General features: G+C 39.7%; 1 protein-coding gene across 1 annotated transcript in view; it reads right to left on the reverse strand.

Moving 5' to 3' along the window:
- The window catches only part of ror2 (receptor tyrosine kinase-like orphan receptor 2), an 88,365-nt gene that overhangs the window by 33,510 nt on the left and 32,020 nt on the right, over window positions 1–22,835 (reverse strand). The window contains exon 2 of the mRNA XM_071528276.1: window positions 6,595–6,666. Coding sequence (XP_071384377.1) covers window positions 6,595–6,666 — 72 coding nt within the window. The remainder of the gene's footprint in view (window positions 1–6,594; window positions 6,667–22,835) is intronic.

A 22,835-nucleotide genomic window follows, 5' to 3' on the forward strand; every position in this document is an offset into this window, starting at 1 on the left:
ACAGTTATGGAATTCCGGACAAAATCATATCTAACAATAAAAATATTCTCAGATTTGGGTCTGAGAGATGAAATCTCATCAAAATGGGAGTCCGTGGCCCTAATGTGGACTAAATTAGGGGACCTTGATATGAAAAAGGTTGAGAATCACTGCTCTACATAGTGTGGGGATTGAAAAAATGAAGCTTCTCATTAGCCCAACCTTGTATAATTACTCATTCATTAAATATTACACTGGTATGAGCCCCAAAAGCCACATTTAGGACCGTTCTCAAAACTACATATGTATCAGAGTTTGTGTTGATTTTTGGGGATCATTTTCTATAATCACTACAAAAAATATTGTAATGTAATCATCAAATCTGTCTTGCTCTTCAGTCAATCACTATCATGTTCGGAGATCCTAACCCTACCCTTGAGGCCCTGCTAACTCACCTGGTCGCTACACAAATTACTGTATAAGGGAATAAGGAAGGAATGCTTGGAGTAGATAGACAATTGAATGAATACACACACACATATACACACACTGAGCCATTAAGCCACCCGAACCATCTGAATCTAGAGCAGCAGTCGGCCTCGGGAGTTTACGCAATGGAAAAACAGAGATGTGTGCCCAGCTCCTCGTCCCTGCCACAGCAGCGCTCTCCGCAAAAGCACAGATGAGTAATGTCACCATTTAGCTCTTTAATTATAACTTCTTCATCCTTCATTTAAGGCTGTAACGCAGCTCCCTCTGCGCGAGTGAGTGAATGAGCGAGCGAGCGCAGGGAGGGGAAGGATAGATAAAACAGCTGGTGTGCAGATTCAAAGCGGCTTGACTGTTTGCTTGCAGTGGTGATTAGGTGACATAAAACAAATGACTAGTGCTGACAGAGTATTATACACTTTGGCTGCACCTCTGTCAGCACCGCAACGTACGACAAAGTGACAAAATAGGAAGACCTTGAAGGAGGTGAAAAATGAAAAGTGTCACTGTGAGGACTACATCACTATTTTGTGTCGAAACTTCACTGGGCAGCGTGAGTACATATTATCTGGAATCATTAGCTTAAACTTTCTTTCCAATCGCCATTCTAATATAGTCTGTAATGCAATCTTGCCCCAGCTGCAAGGCAGCATGCTTGCAACTGGGCCCAGTTCCACTAATCCTTGGGGGGATTCAGACATCATCAGGCCTGGTCAAAAGCCAAACTACTTTGTGACTTGTAAGGGACTCTTGTGGTGACACGGTTGTATCAAATACCAAGGCTAAAGTGCTTGATTGATTGGCTCTATCCCCAAGAGATAGAGGTAATGAAAAGCAGCTTCCTCTCAAAGCCTCGTCTCTGGCAACCCTCCAAAGCCCGGTCTACTTGGACCTATCCACCCTGTTAGTCTAAGAAATGACTGTGTAGAAGTAGAGCAAATGGCAACCACACAGGTTTAGTCGTTGAAGAATTAATCTAATTTCATCAACCAACGTCACCTATGAACAATGACTTTAAAACTACACCTAAAACTGGTGAACAAAAAATATACAAGTGCGCTAGTGCTTTAAATGTGCTCAGGCATTATGCATATGTAGTGTACGTGTATACACTACAGGCATTGAGTAGTGGGGAACAGAGCATGACAGGGACAACGCTGACTTTAATAGTGCAATCCGCAATTTGTGCTCAAATTGTGTGCATGTGCCCCCTCTTCATGATAAAATGAATGGGGTTTTCACATAATCGTCCTTGTCACAGTCTACGTTTAAGCAAATGAGAGAATCTGGGCTACTGAGTTAAGTTAGGCATGATTAGCAGCAGCATCAAGCTAGCTAGCAATAGGCAGGCTTAATTTGATCCAAGTTTCAATTAGTAACATATTTATTAAACTAACCGATACCTACGGTATTTCCTCTAATATTGGCCTTTATTTACCTCAACTGCAGAGGGTACCAGGCCTTTATTGGAAGCAGGCTTACATTAAAGGCTTTTATTTCTAATTCCCTCTGTTTGATAAGTATATTTGCTCATATTTTAGTATGAAGCCTCCTTGTTTTCTGATCTGCTTCTGTTGGGGTTCGTTAGGTAGCCGTTTATTATATAACAGGCACCAGGAGTTTACCGGTATCCACCGTTGTTTTTTCCTTTGTTTTTTTCCCGGCCTGTATTTGGGGCCAGCCTTTATTTGTTCGTGTCGACCACGGCCCTGGCCATTATCAGAGACCCGGCTTTTAATTGACTACCGGCCACTATTAGAGGAAATACAGTATGTATCATTGGCTCCGTCCACAGCTCTGTCTGCACCACACTAAACTTTGCTCAGTGCGCTGACACTGGGAGTGTGAGATATGAGGACAGAGAGAAGGGGCAGTGCACTGTGCAGACGGATCTCTTTGTGTTTTGCATTTGCTCAAATTGTTTTTCTTGTATTTAGTAACTATTCAGAATGCCTAAAATAAAATAATAAATTTATATTAGCAGGGGGAATTTTGTTCAATTAAGGGAAAAAGGGTAGGTGCCCAGTCGCAGGATGCTGGTTACCTTACTGTCCCTAGAATCAAGATGGCAGTAGAGCGTTCTCATACCGAGCTCCCTGTCTCTGGAACCAACTACGATAAGGGAAGCTACCTCTGTAGAAATCTTCAAATCCAAACTGAAAACCTGTTTATTCTCACTTTCATATGGCCTACCATAGCATTGCTTAGCTCAGGTCCGACCCAGTTTCTCCTCCTACCTTAGCTTAGACAGTATTAACATAAAAATCTGGAAATCTTGGAAATCCAGCATAGGGCTGCCTCTTGGTTGCTGCATGTCTAGACTCATTCTGTGTGTGCGTGTGTCTGTGTGTGGCTGTCTATCTGTCTTTCCTCTTACCCAGACACTGGTACAGTGTTTAAACCTGGCAGTGGATGTGGGCGCTGCTCTAGTTCCTACGGTCGTTACTGCTGGCCAAAGTCCCATCTCGGATGCTGTTTCTACTTGCCCTTGTTTCTGTGGACATCAGTGCTGACTGTGGCCCATGTCTCCGCCACTTTTGCCTCTCTCTGCCTCTCTCTGCCTCATCTGTATGTCATTGTCCATGTTACTGACGTCTATTGTCCGTTGTCCATTCCACTGCTTGTCCCGGCACCTATTACAAGCACAGCCTCAGCCGTCCCGGTGGGGGCTCCCTCTTTGACTTGGCCTGCCCAAGCTTTCTTCCATTTTTTTTACCTACCTAACCTTACCTAAACCTAATATGGTTTTCTTGGAAGTTTTCCTTGTATGCTTTGACGGTCTAAGGTTGGTGGTGGCGGCTAGGTTATGTAGGGTTAGTCTCAGTCTTGGGTCCTATTTTCTTTGCAATACACAAGATTCCCCTAGGTCAGATCATTAGTCACTTTAAATGTATCAGTTACTGAAGAATTGTTATGGTAATTGTTATTCATTGCTATGCAGACGATACACAGCTCTACCTCTCCTTCAAACCTAATCAGTTAGAAAGGTTAGCTGTCTTGCGGGACTGTTAAGCTGCACTTAACTGTGACAAAACCGAGGTTCTTGTTGTTGGCCTGACAGTTTGGCATCCAAGGACTGACCGAGTCCTCTATCAACCTAGGTAAAATCATGTTCCAGGAATTTAGGAATTGTTTTTGACCAGCACCTGAACCTTGATCAACATGTCAAGATGCTAACTCGTTTCTGCTTTTTCCAGCTCAGAAACATTTCTAAATTGTGTCTCATCATGAACTTGAAATCATTATACATGCTTTTGTTTCATTTTGTTTTGTGTGTCTAAACAAATCAGCTTCTGAGAAATTACAACATGTTCAACATGCCGCAGCAAGACTCTTACGCAGATCCAGCCGTAGGGCTCATATCACACCCGTATTGGCCTCGCTCCACTGGCTACCTGTGAAATTCAGGATTGAATTCAAAATATTGCCAGTTACCTAGATTACTTCATGAACAAGTCCCATCTTATATTCACAAACTCCTGTCCCCCCATTTTACTGGCAGAACTCTTAGGTCATCTTACCAAGGACTCAAAACCATCCCTCAAAATTTAAAACTAGGGGTGACTGGCTTTTGCCACTGTGGCTCCGAGGCTTTGGGATAGCCTTCCTCTGGACTTTAGATTGGCAACCACACACTATATCTATATCATATATCTTATTTTTCATTGCTTTTATTATTTTTATTATTGTTTTATTGTTTCTGTTAACTTGTGAAGTACTTTGTGACACTCGCTCTTGAAAGCTGCTATATAAATAAACTGTACTTACTTACTTAGGTAACACTTAACAATCAGGGTACATTAATTAAGGGTTAGTTAATGCTTAATAAGCATTAACTAATACGAGTCAGCACTTCTATTACATAAAACGGGCTACTCCGCGGCGTGCATAACAAGTGCAGCATTATATATTGATATGCAAATTATCGTATGACATCATCTGGCGACTTCTAGCGACTTTCTGAGCAGCCAATAGCTACTTTCCTTGGAAAAGAGTTGGCTACACTGCTACCGGTGCGGTAACTTAGCCCACCCAGTGTACTAATGCTTGATTTGAAGGCCTGTCGAGGCTACAATAAATACGCCTATCAAAACATATCTATTGTGTTTTATTGTTCCACTACTTACTTTTCATCATAGTGATAATGGGTACAATTATAGATAAAATTTGACAGTTGTCTTGTCCCACACTGTGCCACAGCAACACTAAAATAATATAGCTATGTGTAATAAGAGAATTGAAGCAGACATTTAAAAGTAACGCAAAAGGTACTCCCTAGTAACTAATTACTTTTATTATGCAGTAATTGGTAAAGTAATTCAATTACTTTTTGAGAGAAGTAACTAGTAACTGTAACTTATTACTAATTTTCAGTAACTTGCCCAACACTGTTCCCTACTGATGACGTTGACTACATGACTACTTACATTTTGCCAACTTTGTTACAGATTTCCAACAGCTTCTACTTATGCGAAGGATTCTGTCCGCCATTAAATTAACCCAATGCACCTCAATAAGTCTCACACCACAGAACTGGAATGAGTAGAAGGGTTATACTAGCCAAATGTGCAGAGAGAGTTGCAGAGGGAGAGTAACTTGCTTACCGTAATGCTACTAAGATATGCACCTTGAAAAGTATCACACACAACAAACAAACTAATGAACGAACACGACTCTCATTGAGCACACACTAATAATGTAGAGAGCTGTACAGAATTTCCATTTGTTCTAAATAACGGTTGCCAAATGTTCCTGCCCCTTTGAAAACTATTACTGCTCATTTTGGTCCCTAGACTCGGAAAACTGATGGCCAACACAAATAGTCTCCACGTTGAACCATTCCATTTTCCTACTCTGGTATTAAACAGACCCTGCCAGAACAGTGTTGAAGCTTTTCCTTAAATTACAGCGTGATTTATGCTCATAGGCCAGGAGACTGCATTGAACACCCACCGTGCTCCGTGACAGAGCTAAGCTAGGAGACAGGGATCTTATGAGCCAGAAGGTTATATACAGTTTGACTTGAGCACAGCCATTAACAACCCTTTTCTAATGTTGCTCTGAACACCATTAATTACCTCTATAACACGGGGCCGAGAGGCCGGCTTGTCACTATGAATTTTATAACATCGTCTTCTGGGAGGAAGGGGGGAAAAAGGTTGATTGACTAGGCTGAAGAAGTAGTTTAGGAAGAAAAAAATTAAATAATCTAAAAGACAATGAAATTAAGAAATAATGCTAATAACAAAATATAAATTAAAAGCAACAATATTAGGTAAAAGCAAACATGTCTTAGAAGAATTTTAAAGAAGAAAAAAGAAATTCTTGGGTGGCTAATATAAAAAAATGAACTCAATTGCTTCCCTGGTTTGCAGTTCACCCACAATAAGTCAAGTATGGTGAAAGCTGAAAATGTGATGGTTGGTTTAAAAAATTAGTTTGGGAGCTCAGTTCACTGCAGGATTTCCTGAGAGAGAGAGAGAGTGAGAACCAATGGTAGATCAGGCAGATCAATGGGAAAGCAGAAATGAAAAACAGGCTTCCAAGGATTTATCAGATTGTGAGTGAACCCTGGAGGCCGGGAATATTCTTGAAAACAGTGGTTCTCAACGTGGGGTCTGGGGACCACCAGGGCTTGAGGGCATTCCTGGGGGTCCCCAGCAAATTGTTAAACTTCATTATTTCATTTAAAAGAACAATTACAGAATGTAGAAGAATGACTAGATTTTGATCATAGTTTCACTGTTATCTCTCTATTCTGGACAAAATCATATCTAACAATAAAAATATTCTCAGATTTGGGTCTGAGAGACAAAATCTCATCAAATGGGGGTCCGTGGCCCTAATGTGTGTTAAATTAGGGTCCTCGATATGAAAAAGGTTGAGAAACACTGCTTCAGATGAATAAATGTCCATTTTGTCCCTCTCTAGCACTGATTTCTATAACACACTAGTGATTCCAACCTGTATCCAGTTCATGGAAGCTTTTACATTTCAGTTTGCTTGGGATACAAGTGGGTGGTTGGCATGAGCAGCGATCTCTGCTGTTCTTCAGATGGAGATGAGAGAGTCCATCTGTCAGTCAGTTTGTGCAGCTGGTAATTAACATCTGTACACACTCATTACCTTCAGCTGTAGGTGCAGCTCCGCTCTGAGCCTCGGCCAGACCGTCGGTATCCACTGACAGACCTGGATCAGCTGCAGAAACAGCCAAAGAGAAGAAACACGGGTTTAAAAAACATAAACAAACATCACCTACTGGCAATAACATAGACAATGATAGAATACAATGGCGTACATACTTTGATACTCATATATACTTAGGATATCGTCATGTCTACGAACCAGTAATCCCTTAAAATAACTTTTCATATACATTAATTCAGTGACTCTCAACCTTTTTCATATCAAGGACCATGGACTTTTGTCTCTTGGACCCAAATCTGAGAATATTTTTATTGTCAGATATGATTTTGTCCAGAATCCCATGACTATCTGTATTGTAGGTAGAGAGATAACAGTGAAACTATGATCAAAACAGTCATTCTTCTACATTCTCTAATCGTGTTAACTTCTTGTAAATGCAATAATGCTGAAGTTTAACAATTCATCAATTTGCTGGGGACCCCCTGGAACCCCCTCAAGGACCCCCTGGTGGTCCCCGAACCCCAGGTTGAGAACCACTGCATTCATTCACCCCTTAATTCATGCAAAATCCCCTCAAAATTAATTAAGGGAGTTATTAATGGAGGAGACCCCATCAAAACCCCCTTAATCCTGACTCCTTACTTTCTAATTTAACATTAAATTCAGGGAGACAGGAACCTTTCCCATTAATAACTCATTAATAACCCTGTAAACCTTCACAAAAGGCATGAAAAATCCCTTAATTACTAGTGTCTCCATGAGTCAACCCTTACTTTTGATACTAAGCTTACGTTTTTAAAGCTATGTTATTTTTAATGGATAATAAATGTTTATGTAATGGAGAAATTAAGGACATTTCAGGGATAAAATGAAGGGGTTTGCTTTGATCATTGGGAGGTCTGAATGTTTTATTATTCCATTTCCATTGCTCTACTACAAAGAGATAGATAGCAAGAAAGAGAGACAGAGAGACATAGAGGCAGAAAGTTACTAGAAACACCTAAGGCAAATGACAACAACACAGTTTAGATGAAATGCCTCAGAAGTGTTACAGAATCAACCCTGACCACGGATTTTACCACTAGAGACGAATGCGCTACAGATGCTCAATAAATTCCTGAACGTAGATGTGATCATATAAATAAATAATGACTCCCTTATGATTTCCATGGCAGAAAATAAAGTGAAATGATGGTGAAGATAAATGACAAAGGATTCAACATCTCTGAAACACTGATTTCTTATCACCCATGAGCATTGACAATCCTAGCCAATATCTCATATCAACTTGAAAGAGAGCCACCACGAAAATAAGAAAAAATTATGAGACTTTATGTTGTTCAAGTAACTCTGCAAGAGCTTTTTCATTTTCTAAATAGTTTTGTATTCATAATAAATGAGAGGAAGCATCTTGATATTTTTAAAATACAAAAAATAGTGTCTCAGAAGTATCTTGTTACAAATCACACTATGAATTTTGACAACTGCAAAATACAAAATTACAAAATACACAAAACTACGGAGCCCCGGAGGTGAAACTTACTAACTCGAGATCATTATGTCTGGGACTGAGAAGTAGCCGCTGCAGCTACAGCTAAGTCAACAATATAGTGCTGTGTGCCTTTTCAGCACCATGTCATTCCCGCGAGTTCAACTAAAAACCTAAAAAAATAAAAAACATAATTTCACCTCCGGGGCGCCATACAAAAGTACAAATTATTTTAAATACATACTCCGAAAATACTGCCTATCTGTGATTATTCCAATTGTGCTAGTTGAGGCTTGCTTTACATATATAAGTCATATTTAACATGTAGTAACATGTTATTTGTCAGAACAACTCTCATTTTCATGTTGTAATTCTAAGCTACACATTTTTTTTTTACTATAATAAAGATGGTTATGATGATTGTAGACTGTCCTTTATAGCCATGTCTGGCTATAACACAAGTTTTGTGTGTATGAGTGTGCATGTAAGGCTTGACAGTGACGTTACTTGGTGCTAACACGCTACCAGAGGAAAGCTCTATGTGTCTGGCAGGCCGCCTGGTGCTACTGGTATAGGAAGAAGAGAGAGGAAAGGAGTCATTTAACATTTAACAATTTCTGCCCTAGGAATAGGGCTGTGCAAAAAAATCAGTATTAGTATATATAATAATATAGTATTGCAATATTTTTTTCCATGATACTGTATCCATTTTCCAGCCCCTCGTTTCGATACATAAAATTATTCACGTTTTAAACAGATTTAAAATGTCCTTAAATTTCCCTCAAATCCCTTTGAATTAAATAGTTTTGACTCAATTTGTTAGTTAGTGAGTTATCAATATAATGTGATGTACATATTAGACTACCCAGGTGGTACACAGCAAGTTGTATTTTCAGATCTATTTTTAAATTTTCAGTAAATTACGTAGAGTATTGCAATGTATCGCAATATGTATCGTATCGCAATGTATCATGGTACGTATCGCATCGTGACCCATGTATCATGATACGTATCGTATCGTGAGGTCCTTGCCAATACCCAGTTTTACCTAGGAAAGATTTTGATGGAAAACTCCAGCCGTCTCAATCAAAAAGCGGCACTCCGACAGAAAAGAGCGTTCCATCTCCACTAATTGAGATGCTGTAGATTCACCCTGTTCTCCCCAAATTTCATTCTGGTTTCGTATGGAAATCTTCTCCACAAAGTGTCTCCTAAATAGCAGTGTGAGAATGCTCCGTCCAGAGAAAGCTGGACTCACCAACGATAGCTGAACCTCTTCCCCACCTCCACCCCATCACACACTAAGAAGAACACCCTTAGTTTACTGATGCCTATGCTCTCCTGCATAGAGCTCTACATCTGCATGGAAAGATCTCTGCCCAATGCTTCTGACATGAATGGATGACTCAAGCACCCTGTGCAATATGAACCTTCCATTAAATACACCAATATCTAATGGCTTTACAATGAGTTTAAGCACCGTAAAGGTCTTTGTTGATGAATAAGGCCCTTGTAGCCTTACCCAAAGGTCTCAGAGACCAAGAGAGCAAAGGAAAGTAAATTGACCCCTCATCCTAAAGCAGAGGCCGGTTCAACAAAAGGTCCAGTGTCGAGACCCCAAGCCCAGCGTGAGGTGAGCTGACCTGATTATTGGGGCTCTGCAGCTTCCAGATCACAGCCACCTTTTCATGGACGAGCCTCCACTGCAAACAACACAGATAGCCTGGCTGTGGAGCTAACCCTGAAATGCAGGAGCTTGTTAACACTGCCCCTCTGGAGAGCCATTCAGACTGGCTTGTTTTTGCCAAAGTCATAAAATAAAGTGAATGGAATTGAGTGGCTGGAGGCAGGCTCGAGGACTAATAGAGTACTTAAAACGCCACATCAAAAATGCAGAATTTTGTTTTGCTTCTGAGCGCGTTTTTTCCATTTCCACACTCGCTGATTTCAACGGGTTTCTCGGCGTTAATCCCTAATTCGATTGCTCAAGATAACTTCCCCGCAAATGATGGAAGTTCATATGGAAGTTACCATGCCTGTCTGATCCCCTAAGTGAAGAAGATCCACCAGAAAATGCAATTGCTGCACCGATATTGAGGTGAAGGTATGAAACCGGCTGACATCTGCTAACCCTACCCAGAGACACCCGCAGTCTTTCCTCCAGACACACTGAAACTAGATCTGAAAGAAAGAGTTGCACAAATGAAAGCAATATGGCATGTCTACCTTTCCTGGTGAGTTGAAAAGTTCGGAGAAAATAGGTCAGGGCAAAAAACATCACAATATGATACTTTTTGGAACTCTAAAGAACAGGTCCCCATTGACTTCAGTTGTTTTGGAGAAGGCTGCTACCAAGTTGTGCTGGCAACCTCCCTGTGTGTTATATGGACTAACAAACTTCACCTGTGTTTCATTTGGCATGAGGGTGAGGAGATGATGACAGAATTTTCATTTTTTGGGTGAACTATTCCTTTAACGCTAAGAGGTAGTACTGAGAGTTATAAGATTTAAATACAGTGTCACTCAAGGGACCACAACTTAAATCTAGTCATTTCTATGTACACCATGGATGAAGTTCAGATATTTCAGTTGTACAATGTGAGTTTTGACATCGAACAGGAACATTGTTGAAACTTTTAAGCCCATCAAGGTTCAGCTTTTCAAGCAATCAGCTTTTCATGCAATTCATAAATTACAAATACAACGGTCAACGTATTCTGGAATCTGACAGAAATTATAAGCCCACTTATTCATTTATGGGAGTAATATGTCGTCCAGACCATTCATTAAAATCTGTGACATGCAGTGTGCTAAATTACACATGTATGTATGTGTATGTACAGTATGTATGTAAGACATGTATGCCAACAGACTGTTATCAAAGCAAAAGTTGCTTAATTGAAGGGTATGCACACTTATGCAACCAAGGTGTTAGAGTTTTCCATTTTTAATACATTGTCAGAAATGAAAGCCTTTTTACCTCCACTTTGATGGCTGGTGTAAATAAAAATGAAAACAATGATGGCTTTTCATTTCAGGCTTTAAAGCGATACAAAATATAAAACTTTTGATATCCACTGTACATATAGATACAAAACTAATCTGAAGACATTGTCAGGGCCTTTGCTGGTAGGCTGCAAATATCATATCCACCCAGTTGTTACCCAGTTTCTGTTCACACCGTCAAATACAGGTACATGATGCAAAAAATACCCAAATCCCTAAATGTAATCCAATACATGTAAGTGCAATGGATGGAGTTGGAATTAAACTTATCATATATGCTATTCCTGTAAATTGCTCATTGCACAGGAAGGCAGTGTGTGACATCTTGAGCAAATCAAGCTGTGGTGGGAAAATCTCTGCTGATGAATCAAAACTAAAAAAAACCCATACGCACCAAGTTTTATGGTATGAGGAAGACAGTGCTAATGTGTATATTTATTTACAATTCAGAGGACAACATGTTCCAAACCTTAAATCCCTTGCATTTCTGAGGTTTCGGAGCTTCCTCATGCTTCTCATTCTATACAGCAAATTTTCTCCGGTGTTGATTTTTCAGTGGCAGTTACGTAGAATTGCCAAGCGTTGATTAGAGAGTTGTTTGTCCAAGACTAAAGTGTTTCAAGTGTTAAATTAACTCTGATGGCTGTGGACTTATAGAAACACTGGCATCGTGTTGATTTTTACACTCTTAGAGTTAAATTAACACTGATAGTAAACTATTTATTTTCAAATTCAACTCAAAAACTCTACGGAAGCCCTGAAAGGCAAGGTGCAAAAAAGTTGTAACCAATTTCTAAGTGCATCTCATTCGGCTTACTGAGTCGTTCTGATGCCTTAAGTCATTTGGACGATTTAGTAACTTGTCCGGATGAGTTATTAAGTCGACTTTCCAGAGCTTAAAACAGATGCATGAAACAGCCCAAAATCCCTTTCATATACTGAAGGAAACTTAAACAAAATCTAAGACTGGCACGATCAAAAGGTCCTTTATATTTTTGTGTCATTGTGCCAAGTCAAACACTATGCAAATGTAACTTCTGAAGGATATCTGAGGCTAGATTATGAAGGCAAATATATATTGAAAATGGAGACATCAAATAATTCATGTAGGCTGGAATACAAAAGCAATGTAATCCACCCATTCTAGACTCATTCACTCCTCAAGACTGTAAAGGAAATACTCCAGGCATTAATTGTATCCACATATCCCCTTAGTTAGAGCAGGCACAATTGAAACAGCTAGGCTATTGGGAGAACCCACTGCACATAGGCCATCATACATCCACTTATGAAAGGGTTAGGGTTAGGTCTGACGTTAATTTTTTTGTTATTTGTTATTACTACTAGAATTCACAGAGAGTCTAGTGAGGACTGTGGAGAGTAGTTTATGTCTGTGGAGAGAGAGCTGTCATGATCCCATAATCTGTATGGAAGATTTGAGGGCCCGGGCTCTTTCGCTGCTATGTAATTACTTTTGGCACAAAAATACACCACCCCCGTTGAAAATCAAAGGTTTCGGCCCTGAGTTGTAAGCACAGCAGCCATTACATGTTGAGCGTTACATGTTCCGTGTCAACTCTCCCACATCTGAGCAGGGAGAGGTATGCTCCTGGGTTCTGCTGCTCATCATCATCTCGAAAAGACTTCATTAATTAGAATTCAGGTGATGACACGTGACTCAGGGTGTCAGGGCGGCATCCTGGGTCGCAACTTCAGACCCGTAACCGGTCTATACGGTATATCAGTGGTTCTCAACGTGGGGTCCGGGGACCACCGGGGGTCCTCGAGGGGGTTCCAGGGGGTCCCCAGCAAACTGATGAATTGTTAAACTTCAGCATTATTTCATTTACAAGAAGTGAACACAATTAGAGCATGTAGAAGAATGACTGTTTTGATCATAGTTTCTCTGTTATCTCTCTACCTATAATACAGACAGACAAGGAATTCTGGACAAAATCATATCTAACAATAAAAAATATTCTCAGATTTGGGTCCGAGAGACAAAATCTCATCAAATGAGGGTCCGTGGCTCTAATGTGGACTAAATTAGGGGTCCTTGATATGAAAAAGGTTGAGAATCACAATATATGATGAATCATATTAAGTGTTCAGGCATGAAATGTTGACCTAAGCAAAACAAGGAAAAACAGTGTATTGATATTACTGCATGATTAAACATGATCAAACCTATTTTGCTGAATCAAATGGTTGCGTGGTGAGTATCAACATTGCACAACTTTTTACCCACATACAATGCAGTTAGTCACATAACAGCATTTAGCTGAAGTGACAATCCCATTTAAGGAATTTGATTTCACTGGGATGTATACAGTATATCTGGGAGATAGAGGACTTTTCTCATTTAAATTCACTGGTTCCAGTTGGTTCTCAGAGTTATTACACTGCAAAAACGGACAAAATTAAGTTCTTTTATCTTGTAACCAGACATATCAAGCTTATTTTAGGAATTTTTTTGTGAAATAGTCTTACTGCACTTGTAGGTAACTTTACCGGTTTCAACAAATTTGACTTTTTTTTAGGATAATGTAACTTGTTTCAGGACATTTACTTGGTAAAAGTGAAATTGTCAGTTCTTTGAGATTTTCTTCTTTGTTTTATGATGATTTCTTGAAAGAAGTCATATTGGCATGTATCAAGTGAAATTTATTGAAATCAGCAAGATTATCTGCCAGTGCAGCGAGATAATTGGACTAAAAATATCACAAAATAAGCTTGATAGGTCTGGAAACACATTAAAATCACTGGACAGCTTGTCATTTTTTGCAGTGTACTGAGGCCAGCTCGGGTTGAAAGTGCAAGTGATACAAGCTCTTAGAGACTAAGAAGTCAGGTTAAGTCTACTGCCTCGATCCCAACGCAGAGACACCGGGGGAAAGATCAGTGTCCGGAATAATTTCTTTTCTGCATGTTCATCGGTGTGAGGGAACGGCAGTGCTGCTCAGGGGTTTGGGAATGTTTTTCCAAAGTCTGGAAGACATCCCAACCATTTCCTCCATTTAGCCTGAGAGCTGAGATCTTCTGGAAACCACCTCAGACCATCAATCCTCCCTCCCTCACTCCCTCATCCAAGCCCTTTAATATAGAGACAGACACTGCAGGTATGGCCAGATTTCATGACGATATACATATAAAATGTCACAAGCCATGATAACTTAATACATTTTTGCTAACACATCCAAAATGAAATAGATCTTCACTGACAGAGATATGGGAGTTGATCTCAGATCTGTGAGAACTCAAAAGTATAACTTAGAGGCCGCGGTATAGTTATTATGAACGCACCAGGAGCGTCCTGCTCCTGTCAGTTCATTATGGAGATATATTATATACTATATTGCAAATGTACATAACTTTATGATTAACTGAGATAGGAGTCGCAATTGCTACCCATATTTCTTATCCATTCATGCATCCAAGAGTGCGTAATGGAGAACAAACACAATTGATATGGTGAGTAAACCACTCAAAACTACAATAAAACAATTTCATTCAGTGTTTCTTTATGGCCAGTTTTGGATGTTAGCTGAAAGTGATTCATAAATCAACATAATTTAATCAGTAACACTTTACAATAAGGGTCACTTAGTTAAGGGTTAGTTAATGCTTAATAATCACCCGTTAGAGGAAGGTTGTGTGAGCTTGATCAGCTTCCATCCATGAGAATAGTTGAAGTTTACAAGATGAGAGGAGGTCAATAACTCACAGGCATTTTGAGAGACGGCCGCCACGCTGATCTAAATGAGCGACGCAAGTTCAGGCAGGAAACTCAAGCTGGCTGTCTTCAGCTGATTGGACGATCTCAGCAGCGCGTCTTTACAAGTGAACCAATCAGCGTTCACACAGCCTAATGTCAAACCTTTTAAATAACACATACTCATTCTCTGTCCAGCTCACTGTGCAGACTGACACTCCACCTGCTTAGATCTGCTTTTTTTACGTTCTATATGGAGGGTTTCTACTAATGCAGTGGTTCTCAACGTGGGGTCCGGGGACCACCAGGGGGTCCTCGAGGGGGTTCCAGGGGGTCCCCAGCAAATTGATGAATTGTTAAACTTCACCATTATTTTATTTACAAGAAGTTAACACAATTAGAGAATGTAGAAGAATGACTGTTTTGATCATAGTTTCTCTGTTATCTCTCTACCTACAATACAGATAGTCATGGAAGTCAAATTCTGGACGAAATCATGATAAAAAATATTCTCAGATTTGGGTCCAAGAGAGAAAATCTCATCAAATGGGGGTCCGTGGCTCTATAATGTGGACTAAATTAGGGGTCCTTGATATGAAAAAGGTTGAGAATCACTGATCTAATGCATGTGCAACCAAACTTATTGCTACCTCACTATTTACCAGGATAGCAGGAAACAAAAGCTTTGTTAAAGAAAAAAAAAAAGGAAAAAATTAGGCTGGTCAAAGGCAAAGCCCAAGCATGTCACCAGCTATAAGTTCTGTAAAAAGTAAATAGTCTAGATTTGAGATAAGAAACTGGTTCCACAAAATGAGTATTTACCAGTTAATTTGGTGTCTTCGTGCTTCATGTGGTCACAAAATGAGCTAACAAGGCGTGCTGAGAAAAGAAAGCACTAGTCCCAAATTCCTTTACGTATCACTGGTTCCTTTGATTTTTAAAAATCCAAGGTAATGCCACTGAGGCCTGGACCGACTCAGCGTTTGCACAGCTTTTTGTGCTCGGCAAAATGGAAGACTCTGATCCATCAAACGGATCACACGAGCATTTTCGTGCATCTTAAATATGGAAGGAGATGCGGTGCCGCTTTTAACAAGCTGTGTCAGTTTGTGAGGGAGGATATCATTCAGATGACTTGGCCCGTGTGATTCACTAAGCCATAATGTGCACAGAGGAATGCCTGCGGGTGAGAGGAGACAATAGGATGGGGAGGAAGGTGTGAAAAATTAGGAGGAAAAAGTCCAGGATGAAAGGATGAAAGGCAAATAACATCAGGTTTGTATTAGTTTTCTTTTTTTTTCTTTTTTTTGACAATTATGTGAAATCAAAAATCTTAGTCATTGTCAATCATCAGTCAATCTCTGTTCCCAATGTATGGGGATTATGTTCCTAATTCAAGTTAGCCCATTTATTTTCACAGTAGACCAAGTTTATAGGAAACTTGTTGATGTAGCTAACAACTAATTAACACATATTTACAATTTCAGCCAATGAAAGTGAGCCAATTCCAAATCTGTTAATACATTTGCCAAATATCATTATTGACGTTGTGACATCACTTTGTTATTTTTCAGAGGAAAAAAATAAAAACAGTACAACTGACGAAAAGTCTGAAAACTACCGAAGAGGATTAGGGTTACGTGAAAAATCTGAGATTAAAGTCAGAATTCTGAGAAAAAAGTCAGAATTTTGAAAATATAGTCAGAACTCAGAATTATGAGTTTTAAGTCGGAATTCTGCGAAAAAAAAACAGAATTTTGAAAATATAGTCAGAACTCAGAATTATGAGTTTTAGGTCAGAATTCTGACTTTATTCTCAGAATTCTGACTTTATTCTCAGAACTCAGAACTCAAATAAATCTGTAATCTATACTTTTTTCTTCCATCTGATGCCATGTTCATAAAACAATCCACACCACAGAGAGCACTGAACTTTCACCAACCATATTTGCACGACAAATATTAGTGAAACAGGCACAACATGTTTTTTTAGTGTGTGGTAATAGTTTGCTTCTTAGTAGATCTGTGCCAGAAAGTGCTTTTCATAAATGCACATATTCTAATTCAAATATTCTGATGCGGATTCACATGCTGACAGGATAGAGACAGCTATATGCTTGGGGCTGACAATTCATAAACACAAGGAACTAAAGGTCATGGGGTGGGGGGGGGGATAATCCGGAAACTTAATTCCATAACCATAACATATTTTCACATTTTAATTACCAACTTTCACCTTCAATTATGCCTGAAAACTCCCCCTGGGACTATCACCACTGATACATAAACACGCGACATAATGTGCGGAATGAAAAGTCGATGTATTATCAGACACAGTCACAGGCACCGGTCCAGTTGTTTTCTCACTGAGTATCCCCTTTCAAACATATTTATGGGTTTATGGGTTTGTGGCTTTGTGTTTAATCATGATTCAGCTCCATTTCATTTTCCATGGGTTTTATGCTTTGGCAGTTATCTGAAAAGCAGGGGGTGTAGCGCCCCAAAATGCTTTAAGGGGCACAAATTTGCACAAAACGCAATCCACCACAAGACATAGATATCAACATAGTTATCAACAGCTTGGCAAAACGCTGCATTTTCAAATAGAGCTATATCTGATAGTGCCAACATCAGTTGAACGCATATGATCTTCGTGCTGAAAACCAAATATTCCCCCTCCTTTTCACTGTTCGGAGCAGTATGGGACATGGCTTGACATTTACACCATTTATGACCTGCCTCTCTTCCATAAGGCTTCCAAATCCATTCTCCAGATGCCCCGCTACTGTGGGGAACACACTCATTCATCCTTCAACACCACTTCATAATGAAGATCACTTTGAACAGCGGAGAGCAAAATGAGCCCGTCTTAATGTTACATGGTCAGATTCTATAGTGGAGGTGAGACTGTAATTTCAAAGATTGTTTACAGACGTCTCTCGCACAGTAATTAGCCGGTTAAAAAAAAAAAAATATCTGTAGGGAATATGGGCTGTTGAGATGGATGGACCCCACGGTGAAAAGTGATGAGAAGGTTAAAGAAAATGCAAAATGTGGAAGAAGGGCTGGGGAATTGTGGTTATAGTGTTTTTTTTTTTGTTATAGTGATTTTTTGCTTCCACATCAGTGTCAAAGATAATGCCGATTAGACCATGTATGTTTCTTAGGGTTAGACAAAGCGGCTGATATATGGGCTGATATTGGCCTTTTTATAAATATTAGATAGCAGCCAGTCAGTCAGTGGCATCCACCTCTGATATGATGGATGGGAAATACAAACCACTATACAACAGGCCGTAGCTTTACTTTTTTCGATGAAAATGTGGAATTGGGTAATAAAAGGACAAAGACACGTAAGAAACCAGATAAAAGCATGATAGCACAAAAAACATATGCAGCAGTACATGCATTGTCAGCAAAGTGCGATAGTTGCTGGAGTTAGTGAAGTGCAGCAGTGCTACTCATTTGAAAACTGGACAGCTTCTGGGTAAAAACTGTTTATAAGCCTGTTTGTGCGAATTGTGCGACTGAAGTCTAAAATTATGCGGTTTTCAAAATCCCCTAGCAGTCAAACCCTTGTCTAAGATAGTGCCAGTTGGACTCTGTATGGTTTTATGAGACAAAGCAGATACTTAAAGCTGCAATAAGCGATTTTCCGACCACTAGGGCGTGATAGGGCTGGGCGATATGGACAAATGACCAAATACCTCAATATCAATATTGCGACAGTATTGTAGGGATGACTATTGGTGCTTTCACAAAATATTTTCACAATGAGATTTTTGATAAATAATCATCAGTAATGTGGATATAATGACTAAGTGGGTAAAGGCAAATAATAGAACAGCTAGAACAGTCTGGTAAGTTCAGAAAATGACATCACTTTACTGTAATGCAGCCTTTAAAACCAGGAAAAGACACTTATGCCATATCACGATATTACCATATCCAAAATCTAACACGATATCTAGTCTCATATCACGGTATCGATATAATATCGATATATTGCCCAGCCCTAGAGGGCGACAGAAACACAACACATTTGTAAATAAAGCACAGCAAAGCCACTGGACTACGGAGGCCCCTAAAGACAAACCTAGCGAAGCACTGTGCATAAAGGCTAACAGCTAAGCTAACCGTACCTACAGAGAAATGTCGGCAGTTACCAGTCTAGCTTTGCCAGATTTTTCTTCCGCTGAAGGTTACGTGTCCTTCAAGTTTACTCGCTCGCTTCATCGATTCCGCCATTACGATAATTTTTTTCAGGAATGGGAGGGGGGGAGCCAAGCTAGTTTTTAAAAAATGAAAAGCTCCGGAATGGACCGGAATTTGACAACAAGCTTTAGAAAAGAGGTGAAAACAGCAACATAGATTTATGGTTTCTATCATTATGTCTCAATGAAATCTCCACATAGCACACGTTAGTTTTAGGATTGGTTATGAGGTCTGATATCGCGTATTGCAGGTTGAATGCCACGTTTTTAAAAAGACTCCCTGATTTGTGCGGTGCACCAGCCCACAATGAATTGCTCACTTGTCTTCTCATGTTGAGTGGCTTCAGAGGCAAGAGAGGCTCTCAATGAGGTATATTCAGTCACCTCACATGGTATACTGCAGAGGGTGCTGGTAAATATGACTCTCGTGTTATCGTTAAGCCTGTATCGAGAACAATTTATTTCAGTCATAGGACATTTATATAGTTTATGTGCTCCATTACGTGCCTGTAAAATCCCCTTGAATTCTAGTTCTCGCAAGCTAGGCTATTACTTTCTTTTTCCGATATAGCTTTAGTTAACACATCCTGCTTTATTCTTTTGGTTTAAGACCGAAAAGCCATGTTCTATTTTGCAGGAGACATAACTTGTGAGCAGGGATTGTCACGATTAAGGGGTTGAAAAGGAAGATTACAGGCTTGAGCCTTATATTCCTCAGCAAACATGTGGCAACATTTAATGTGATATTTTAAAAATACCAGTAGCTGTCCTGTTGAACTTTTCCCCTTCAACACAAACTGTCGATTCACCACTGTATGACATTGATGGCTAAATCACTCTTAAATGTCCTGCCAGAGGAAGTGGTCAAACAAAACAAAACAAAAAAACACAGTAAGAACATTATGTATACGTTCTCTTACTGAACCAAAAACACTAGACAGGGCTTTTTAGGTAAGAGAAACACTCTGGAAAACACGGTTGAATGTTCATGCAAGAACAACGTGTCAGTAAATGAAACAATCAGCTATAATAAAGGGAAAACTGGTACTGCTAGCTCCAGTAAGTCCCACCTCATCAGAATGCAATGTTGGACACAACAAGACTCCAACAGCATAATGACAGAAATATCAAGATTGTGGTTAAATTTAACTTTGCGGGTTGAATTTCCTTAGACAGGCTGTTCCAGGGTTAAGGAGCCCTGATTGCAAAAGGTTGATTCATATTGACTTTACTCTAAAATATGGAACAGAAAACATCTGTATCTGTAGATTTAAGATATACGTACATATCTTACTTATGTACAGCACTTCTGTAAATAAGGAATTACTGCTGCTACTACTACTATTAGTACTACTACTGCAACTACTACTAGGACTACTACTACTACTACTACTACTACAACTGCTACTAGGCCTACTACTACTACTACTAGGCCTACTACTACTACTGCAACTACTACTAGGCCTACTACTACTACTACTACTACTGCAACTGCTACTAGGCCTACTACTACTACTACTAGGCCTACTACTACTACTGCAACTGCTACTAGGCCTACTACTACTACTAGGCCTACTACTACTACTGCAACTACTACTAGGCCTACTACTACTACTACTGCAACTACTACTAGGCCTACTACCACTACTACTGCAACTACTACTAGGCCTACTACCACTACTACTACTACTACTATGTGTGAGTACATGTGTAAGTCGCTTTGGATAAAAGCGTCTGCCAAATGTGAAATTGTAATTGTAATTGTACTACTGCAACTGCTACTAGGCCTACTACTACTACTACTACTGCAACTACTACTAGGCCTACTACTACTACTACTACTACTGCAACTACTACTAGGCCTACTACTACTACTACTGCAACTACTACTAGGCCTACTACTACTACTACTACTACTGCAACTACTACTAGGCCTACTACTACTACTACTACTACTACTGCTACTGCTACTGCTGCCACCAGCATGATGAAATGAGCACAATCTCTTAAAATGCAAATATGTGCTCCATGCGTGAAAAGTGAGAGAAATACGTGTTCCCTCCACAAAAGCATTATGTGAAGAAGCATGACTATCAACAGAAAGCCATCTGACATTGAAATAACATGGTGGGAAGTAAGGGTGCTGCGGTCAGGAGTGAAGTTTTAATTTCTGACTTATTTAAGAAAGTTGCCTAACCTTAACTGTTAGTGGTGAAAATGGTGTGTCCAATTTGTAGTGGAGGAGCATAATGGAGGGACATAATCTTGACATAATTTGTGTTCACTTAATTTGTGTTCACAACACAAATTTTGTGCTTATTACACAAAATCACTTTGGCTACTACTACTACTACTACTACTACAATAATAATAATAGATCATTGGTTTTTCTAAGTAATCAACAAATATTCAAATCAATTATAAATTCAGTTGTAAAGCAATCAAATGAAAAGTCTAGCTGCTTCTTTCTGACCTACTTGCAGACTTGCAGAGGCAGAGATACAGAAATAAACTAGTCAAGATTAAATGAAGGCATCAATAACTTTCTTCAAGTGAGAAAACTACATAAACAACATAGTTCTGTCATACTTTCTCAGCTAGTGGAAACCAGGTTAAACAACTCTCTGGACTTAATTCTCATAATTCAGACCAGAATTAGGACGACTCCTAACTTTCTTCAGGCCTGCAGGTATTAGCTAAGACTAAGTCTAAGTCAGTGGTTCCCAACGTGGGGTCCGGGGGCCACCAGGGGTCCTTGAGGGGGTTCCAGGGGGTCCAAAAAGTTAACACAATTAGAGAATGTAGAAGAATGACTGTTTAGATCATAGTTTCTCTGTTATCTCTCTACCTACAATACAGTCATGGAATTCTGGACAAAATGATATCTAACAATAAAAAATATTCTCAGATTTGGGTCCGAGAGATAAAACCTCATCAAATGGAGGTTCGTGGCTCTAATGTGGACTAAATTAGGGGTCCTTAATATAAAAAAGGTTGAGAATCACTGGTCTAAGTCCCCATATGGTGTTTGAGTTGTGTCCCCACACTTGACGAAAACACAACAAAGTAGCCGTTGGTTGCTGGACCGTGATTGCTAAACTGAGTAATAATTCTTTAATGTTTCCTTTATGGACTATGCTTTGGCCCTCAAGGGGAGATCTGTCCATCTGCACTGGGCCAACAGGCATTCAATTCAACACCATCCAGCTTGTCAGTTTGGTAAGAAGTAGATGCTAGTACTTCTTCAGTCAAATCTTATAATGGCAGAAATATTGGACTCATAAATATGAACAGCTATTCCGTGTCAAGCAGCAGGCGTGTATGCCAGGTACATATTTTCTTTAAGAGTTTAGCAATGGGTAAACACATCCAGGAATGAGCGGCTTACGTCAACGCTAATGGAAGGTAAACCGATTGCCGTGAAAACTCACTTTACTCATTTGGGTAGACAAATGGACCCAGTGAGAGCTAAGCTTAGATTTAACGCGTACGGAAATGGCAACTATTGACCGGTCACCACGAGTACCTTGAACTTTTACAAGGGGATTTCTCCTCAGCTAAACTTAGGTCTGCGTATAGAGATTTACACAAGATTCAAGATTGCTTTCTATAAGGTTATCAGTGGTCCTTGAGGGGGTTCCAGGGGGTCCCAAGCAAAGTGATGAATTGTTAAACTTCAGCATTATTTCCCTTACAAGAAGTGAACACGATTAGAGACTGTAGAAGAATGATTGTTTTGATCATAGTTTCTCTGTTATCTCTCTACCTACACTACAGATAGTCATGGAATTCTGGACAA

The sequence above is a fragment of the Centroberyx affinis genome, unplaced genomic scaffold, assembly GCF_046629955.1.
Source record: "Centroberyx affinis isolate AG114_WGS23_722 - 3 ecotype Tasmania unplaced genomic scaffold, CSIRO-AGI_Caff_v1 ptg001646l_1, whole genome shotgun sequence".
Taxonomy (NCBI): domain Eukaryota; kingdom Metazoa; phylum Chordata; class Actinopteri; order Beryciformes; family Berycidae; genus Centroberyx; species Centroberyx affinis.